The 8499-nt window shown below is 34.1% G+C and overlaps 1 protein-coding gene across 1 annotated transcript; it reads right to left on the bottom strand.

The window, feature by feature from the left end:
• Window positions 1-1326: 1326 nt before the first annotated feature.
• On the bottom strand, window positions 1327-7138 carry LOC115722816 (ras-related protein RABA5e). The gene is made up of 2 exons (XM_030652148.2): window positions 6521-7138; window positions 1327-1935 (listed from the first exon to the last, which is right to left on the bottom strand). Exons 1-2 carry the CDS (start codon window positions 6855-6857, stop codon window positions 1616-1618), a joined length of 657 nt encoding a protein of 218 aa, XP_030508008.1. The 5' UTR covers window positions 6858-7138; the 3' UTR covers window positions 1327-1615.
• Window positions 7139-8499: the final 1361 nt, after the last annotated feature.

Genomic DNA, 8499 nt, shown 5'->3' with positions numbered 1-8499 from the left:
ATTGTTTCTTAGGGATTTGGTACGAGATGTTCAAAATAATTTGATTATAAGGAATATTATAAAGGAGAATATGATTGTAGGGAAATGTGTAAATTGTGTTTGGCTGTGTAGGGTAATATGTAATCATATTCCTGTTAATTAACTTACACTGTTTGGTTGAGTACAGGAATCTTATATATTATTTTTAAAAATAAAAATAAAAATATTTTTTATTATATCTATTTAATATTAATTATATATAAAAATAAAATAATTATTCATTAAAGAAATATATTTATTAATTAGTATATATTAAATTTTATTGTATTTTTTATTAATTAAAATTAACATTTTTATATATTTTATCTCTATGTTATTTATTTTTGTTCGCTATGTCATTTATGTATACTATTCTCATAAAATTTATGTATAGTGAATATATATATGTTATTGTAAATAATATAAAAATAATTCAGTTAAAAAAATTTGATTTCACAGACTAAATCTATGTCGTAATATTTTATTTATAATAAATGATAATATTATTAGTATTTAAATTTATTTATTAATTCAAAAATGTTATTCAAATTAATATAATGGAAGGTAATAATTCAATCTTAGCCTTTTTTAAGGTATCAATATTACCCTCGTCAATGGTAGTTATATTACTAAGAGAATAATATTCCAAGACTAAACCCTCAAAACAAACAATATAATATTTCTCAATTCACATTATCATTCCCTTGTTAGCATTAACCCATTCTAAACAGCCAGAAAAACTCTTCCTCTGACTATAAACACTCAATTCTAGAGATTGTATTATGTATTGTAAGCAAAATATAACGTATATCTAGAATGAACACCTTAGAGTATATGGTGTAGTGCATCTGATAAGAATTTTCCTATCAAAATTAATCAATTGCAGAAGATACAGAAAGAGTAGTCTTTGGATAAAAATGGCAGAATGCCTTTCATTAATGCCCAGGATTTTGAGAGCCTGGTTCTCTCCCAAAACAGTTACAACTAAACCAAATTCTTCCCCCGACCCCTTCTAATACACTCATATATACTACCTAACTACCTTAATACACTGACCCATTTACCCTTATTATTTAATACCTCAAGGCCTAAAAGCATCATTGGACAACACCACTTCTATTGATTCTAAGCACCTTAAAATTTTCAAATTCAATCCATTTTTTTACTTTTAGCAAGCATGTCATCGTTTCATTTGATTCACATAATAAAAATATTATGTATTTAATCTAAAAATTTAGTATCACTTTCATTTTAGTATCTATACCTTACCCACCAAAACTAATGCGCAAGTAGAAAGCACTATCCATTAAAAAAAGAAGTCCAACTAGAACCAAATCATAGGAAGCAGGACACAAAAGAAGAAAGACTGTTCAGTGTTTACTTACATTTCAGTTTTTAATATAAGCATAACAAAAAAAAATGATCTGTAGTGTAGATAAATCAACATAACAAATTTCTTTCTATAATACTGTCTTATTTGGTTATCCTTCAACGATAGCCAATATAACAAACAAACAAAATAATTTAGTCGTCCAAATTACATTCAAAAACCAACCAGAAAATCCCAATTTGTACTCCCTTTCTTTTGGAGATAGGATCACCTGGAACAGCAAGAATAGTTCTGGTTTTTCTTTGATCCATTTGCGCCCTCGTCGACTAGGCTTACCCTGTTTACAGATAATTCTGCTTTGTAAGTGTCTGAGTTTAGGACTTTGCGGCTGACATTGTTGTAAATTTCTCGAATGACAAGCTCGAAAGCCTTTCTAACATTTGTGGAATCTAGTGCTGATGTCTCCATGAAGAACAGTCCTTCGGCTTCTGCAAGGCTTTTCCCTTCCTCGACACTCACATCCCTAATATTCTCCAAATCACTTTTGTTCCCAACTAGCATCCTAGCCACAGTTGTATCTGAGTGAGCTGCAAGATTGTTCCCAGAAAAAAGGGGTCAATTATTTAGATCTCACATGTATTTAATAAATGTCAATCAATAATAATTCACATTCCCCAAACTCAAGAGTATGTGCCGCTTAATAATTCATATTCTCCCAATTCTGTGATTTCCAATAATCAAGAAATACTCAAAGAACCCAATTTGGTTAGGTATCATTAATGATATTTGAGAAGCTTTATAATACGAACTTAAATGAGAGACACAAAAATTTTATTCATTTTTCATAAATTTTGTTGTGTACGGCAAAGAAACTGAGAAAAGTTATAAAACAAAAGAAATATAAGAGTTTTGAAGGACTACTGAGTTAGCTTGTGATAACTCTTTGGTATGAAGTTTAGACTTACGGGAATAAAAATATCAAATTTAAATTAAATTTGAATGGCGGGTTTGTGTTTACAAGTAGGTCTCACTTTTTAAATTAAAATGGTATTAATCCCCTCCAACACTTGGGGTTTCATTTTCCCTCCAACTCAAACTTACATAAACAAACACTCCATTAGGTGACGTTTAGTTGGAAGAATTGAAAACATACCTAGAACAGGAATAACATTCCAATATTTTAAAATAAAACCAAACAAAAGAACTGAATAAAAGTTATTTCCTTTCCATTTCATTACATCCAACCAAATGCAACTTTAAAGACCAGCATTCACTTTTTCCAGATCATGTATCTGAATATTAAACTCTCATCAAAGACGGTGTATAGCTTTAATATCAGTTTAATTGCTATACGTGGACCTCTTTCATAAGATTAATTGAAGGCAAAGAAACTGCTTCTTCCCTTTCTTCATACTAAGATTCCCCTGTCTCTCTCTCTATATCTGGGTTCCATCCCCTCTCCTTTTCATTTTCCTGTCAACCCCGAGGTCCAAGCCTCTCTAAATTTATAAAATACCCCATCAACTAATCACCATTAGGCTTTAATTGCTAAAGACGAAAACTGAGAGAATGCGGGTATAATAATATAAATGAATGGAAGGAAAAAAAAAAACACCTTATGGTAGAGGAATAGAGAGGCAAAAGAACAAGTTTACTAAGAGCATGCTTGACATTGTTTTTTGTTTTTTATTTTCAAAAATGTGTGTTTAGAAATGAGAACAAAAAACAGTTTTTAAAACACAAGTGGCGTTTGGTTAATGTTTTCTAAAAACAATTTTTGTGTTTATTTTATTTTTTGAAAAACATTTCAATACTTTGAGACCTTGATATGAACAACACTTGACCAGGACCCGGACCTCGACCTCGATCCCGACCAGGACCTCGAACCCTGAGCCCCGAGACCGGAGCCCCGATCCTCGGCTCCAAACCTTAATGAGAGTGAAAATGAGGAGAGAGAAAATAATATGAGAAAATAACGAGTATATAATGATGTGAGATAAAGTAGAAAAAAAATACTAACAAAAAGTGAATTGTTTTTTAAAATAGAAAACAATATTTTGTTGTTCTCAAAATTTTTGTTTTTTTGTAACTTTGTGTTCAAAAAATAAGACCAAACAAGCTTAATTGTTTTCAAAAACAAAGAATAATTTTTTCGTTATGATATCAAACATGTACTAAGGATTTCGAAATCCCTCAAACTCAAACGTCTAAAATCTATGCAACTTTAGTTGAAGTAGGGTTATTGAGAAAATAAACTTAACATGTTACAGCATACAGGGAAATTGGATTTAAATTTTTCTAATACAAATAAAGATTTATTGGAAGCTTCTTAGGTAGGGACATCACTTTTGCTCCTTTCATAAAATTATTTTCTACTTTTGGTACTTAGAAGAAAGTATAACCTAATTTTTTTATATGGTGTATATTGTAGTTATAGTAGCCATTTCACCTGTTTTCGAAAATTTCTAAATAATTTACGGTGTTGAAAATATATTTCAGAATAGCTCGTTGCACGCGTATAAAAAATAGGCACGCGTGCAATGCAACTGACTATTTGACCTCATTTTTAGTATTGTAAACTACTCAAAAGTTTCCGAAAATGGCAAGATGTCTACAATAACTATAATGTATCACTACAAAAAATGTTACTTTAAGTCACAACAAAATTTGTGACTAAAAAGTGAAAAAAATGTGACTAATTATAAATCATCATTCTTATGTTGTGACTAAAAATTTCATGACTAAAGTATTAGTCACAAAAATTACAATTTGTTGTGACTAAATGTATCTTTAGTCACAATACTTGTTGTAAATAAAACTAAATTAGTGACACCTTGTATCTAAATATTATGCTTTAGTCACAGGTAACTTTTTGTTGTGACTGAAACTTATAATTAGTCACAAAAAAATTATGTTATGACTAAAAAAATTGTCACTAAAAATAGTTTTGTTTGTAGTGTATGTCATCATGTATGAAGAATTGGTTTATAATTTCTCCACATAACAAAAACACCTGTTAGAGACAAAAGTGATGGTCCTACCTAAATATTTTCAAGATTTTTTTTTTCAAAGTATTTCCATATTAATTACTTCTTATCCTTCTCAAAAATAACCAAGGAAATTATTTCTTCCACCTTTCTCTATGAAGCAAACTATTGGTTCCGCTATTTCAATTCACATTTTCCATCCCTTTTTAGTTAATCTCTTCTCCTTTTCATAGGCCTTCAAACCAAACATAATCTGAATATTTAACACAGAATCCTACATAGCTAAACCTCTTTCCTTTTCTATTATCCTTAACAAGACCTGTCTTATCATTAAGAAACATAATTCCTTTGCAAAGATGATAAGAGAAAATTAGTTTTAGTTTATTAAAGACTAATGATTATAAAACTATCAAAAGAGAAATTAATATTGATGATGGAGGTTTTGTCAAAAAGGAAATTTAGGGCCAAAAAATGTGACTAACAATATAAAAATAAATGAAAGATAATTAAGAAAACTCACAATACTATGATTTACGTTGAGAACTAGACAATATTACAATAGTCAATGGCAAAATCAACTGTGTAAAATATTACTACAATCACAGAATTCTACTATTCAAGGCAAGACCTCCCTCGAGCAATAGATTTTTTCTTTTCTCATCCTTCTGAATTAATTCTCATCCATTTCTCTTCAGTCAGCACATAATATTCTTAAATTTAAACTTGATTTTACACCAAATGCTCCTACACCAAAGAATTTGCTGCTTACTTTTGATCGCCTCAATAAGCCTTAAATCAAAGCTATTATAGTTGAATGCAATGCTGTACTCATTGACTTAGTGCTCCATAATGGCCTTGAATGTAATTCTCCATTAATTATATTATTGAGGCAATTTCTTAGAGTCTCCTTCCTACAAAGGGTAGCTCAAATGGTAGTGGTTTACTCCCACAAGGTATAAGATTCGAGTCCCTCCTAATTACCAACACAGCAATTGCTATAGTTTCCTAGTCCCCAAATATTGTAGGGTTGGGCTAAGAAAATAAATAAAATCTAATAATCTCCGTAATCCCAATTCATCTTTTGATCTTTATCATAGTTGAAAAGCTCTAGTACAAGGATTTAGCTAGTTTGAAAAGTTCCTCTCCCTATATAAGAGAAATGTCTACCTCAATATTTGCTTCAATAGCCTTTCAATCTCAGTCCTTATATTCATACACATTCCCAACGTAAATAACCTCAGATCAATAAACAACCCCACAAATAACATCTGAACCGAACAACTAAGACCACAGTGCCTAACTAGCCCACTAACGTATTGGTAGCTTATCATTTATACGCACAACAAATGCCCCTAGCTCCAAAGGTTGCTAGGGGATTTTAAATTGGACATTCTTTATTCTTGCTTATACCTCTTTTAAGTCTTTAAAGTTATAAAGTAGCCCAAATAAACCCTAGAACATAATAGTTTTTCCAGCATGGAGTAACTTTCATACGTTGAAGGAATAATGCCACATGAATGTTCTAAGATCTATAAAGTAAACACTCGACCAAACAAGATAATAAGAATTCCAGTCAAATAATCAAAAGCCAATTAATGAAGCAGCATCTCAGGCTGCCCACTTTCATAATTATTGCTTTCAAACACTCAGAAAGAGAAGAACAACTGGATACCTAATGAGATCACACAAATAACTAACCCCAGTGCTCCAAACATGATTAAATACAGATGATGCAGTGCAAGACAACCTCTGTCTAATGCATTAACATAAACGGTGTGCCTATCCAATTGTACACGCCTTACCAAAATAAGGATAGACAGCTAACCTCTCATTAATTTAAATCTAATCATGACTTTATTATCCCCACACACACTCTTACCCTGAAAAGAAAGAAAAGAGTCAACCAATTACTTTGTTCTATAATTTAACTTAACCCTGAAGCATCATCATAAGGTCAGATCTGAAAACAAAACCAAAAAAAGAGTCGAAAGCCTCACAACAACCAAATCCAACAGAAAAAACAAAATGCTTCAGAGCCAATAAAAAGGAAAATCCGAAACGACCTAAAAGGAGAACAATGCAACAAACTACTTAAGCACTAGCAGAGTACTTTTACTTCAGCTCAAACATATACAAGCGCACGCACAAATATGCACATATATATAAATGGTCTCATTGAACTTACTTTTAAGCTCATCAAGCCATCGACCGATGCTATCGAACGTGGTTCGGCGAGTGATGTCGTAGACAACAAGAGCTCCGACGGCACCGCGGTAGTAGGCCGAGGTGACGGCGCGGAAGCGCTCTTGGCCGGCGGTGTCCCAAATCTGAGCCTTGACCTCTTTGCCGTCAATGTCCATACTTTGAGTCTGGAACTCGACTCCAATGGTGGCCTTGGAGTGCATATTGAACTCATTCCTAGCGTAACGAGAGAGAAGGTTCGATTTCCCCACCGCCGAGTCGCCGATGATCACGATCTTGAAAAGGTACTCCTCTCCCGACTCATCGTCCGACGACGACATGTCGTTTTTCGATGAAGGTACTTCGCTTTACTTGCGCTTTTTTCTCTACTTCAACTTTTAGCTTTTTTTTTCTTTTTCCTCTGTTATTATTTTCTTAGTAACCAAACAGAATTTTAATGAGAAAACGTAAAGGGAAAAGAAAGTTGGAATCGAAGTTGAAGAAAAGGGAATAAATTAGAGAGAGAATTAATGGAAAGAGGTGTGAGAGTGGTGTGTATTGAATGAATGATATGGAATCGAGCTGTCACACAGACAAACTGCGCATGTAGTGGCTTCATAATACATTTTCTTTTTCTTTTTATATATTTTCGCAGTAATAATAATTACCTTTTATTATTTTGTAAACAAGAAACGACATGTCGTTGGGTTGTCAGGTAAACGACATTCTGTCTCTGTAGATTTTATGACACCGCGCCTTCGGAATCGCATTACTGTATATAGTTTTGGTGTCCTAATAAATGTGGGCAATTTAAAGAAATTAAATTTGAGCAAGTTGAAAAGTAACTAGTTTAGCGTTGGGATTAGATTTCTCTCTATGTGCTAGGGTTTTTTTCTCTCTTCTTCTTAAAGTCTCTTCTAGGGTTTTTTATGCACCCTTGGGCGCCGCCCCCAGATCTGGGATGGTGGCACCCAGGAGTCCTGCTCTCGGCGTGCTACACGTGGTGGAGGAAGTCCCCTCCTGGTGGGTTTCGGTGTTGGTGGGTCAAGTGGGTGTTGGGCGTTGCTCTTGGGGATCGGTTCCATGGCACCTGTTTTCTCAGGTGACCGGCCGCCGCTGTTGGAGGCGGTCCATCTCTATTGCGATGGTTATCGCCGTCGGTCAGAGGCTCTTGGTGGTTCCATCCTTTTGGGCAGCGTGGTGGCGCTGTTAATGGGCTTCTTTGGGCTCCCACCATTTTTTCTTTGAGGTTTTTGGTTGGTTGGGGTCCTTCTCAGGCGGGTGTTTTGGCTTTGGAGTGTTGTTTTTCTTCCTATTTTTTCAAATCTCAGTGTTTCCTTGTGGGTTTCTATTCAGGCGTCCTGGCTTTGGTGCACATTGGCTGTTGTTTCGCTTTAGGAGTGTTGTAGATGTAGAGGGGGGGATTCGGGTCTTACCCAAAGGGATGTGCTTCCCTTGTCCTACCACCTTCACCGTTCAGAACCGCTATGGGAGACTGAGTGTGGACTTTCCTTGTTGGAAGTTGGCAGCAACTCTTTGTCTTTGGCATGTTTGTTTTGGGCTCTCTGGCAGCCTCCTCTGCGTTTTGGGAGTGTTCTTTGAAGTTCTTCTATGTTATTTGCTTCTTTGTTTTGTGTATTTTAGTTTAATTAGTCTTTTTGATGTTGTTCACCTTTTATTTTTTGGTGGCGTTAGTCTTAGACTATTTTGGGGTTTATCCCTCTAAATGCTCCTGTGTGAGCCTTGAGCTTTTTGCTCCTTCCATCATTGGTGTGGTTAGCCAATATTTGTGCCATCTCCTTGTGAGGTCATGCGGTTCGTCCGCTGGGCGTGTAGGGCTTCGGCCCCTTTCTTAACCTTGAATGAAATTCTATTTCTCAAAAAAAAAAAAAAAATTGAGCAAGTTGCACGACTGAAAAGAACAAACTAACAATTGAATCCAAACGACTTCAAATTACACCCTTCTTCCACACACATGTTGAA

This window comes from Cannabis sativa, chromosome 9, assembly GCF_029168945.1.
Source record: "Cannabis sativa cultivar Pink pepper isolate KNU-18-1 chromosome 9, ASM2916894v1, whole genome shotgun sequence".
In the NCBI taxonomy this organism is placed as follows: Eukaryota; Viridiplantae; Streptophyta; class Magnoliopsida; order Rosales; family Cannabaceae; genus Cannabis; species Cannabis sativa.
The sequence above is the reverse complement of the archived record's forward strand: the minus strand, read 5'-3'. Positions and strand labels throughout refer to the sequence as shown.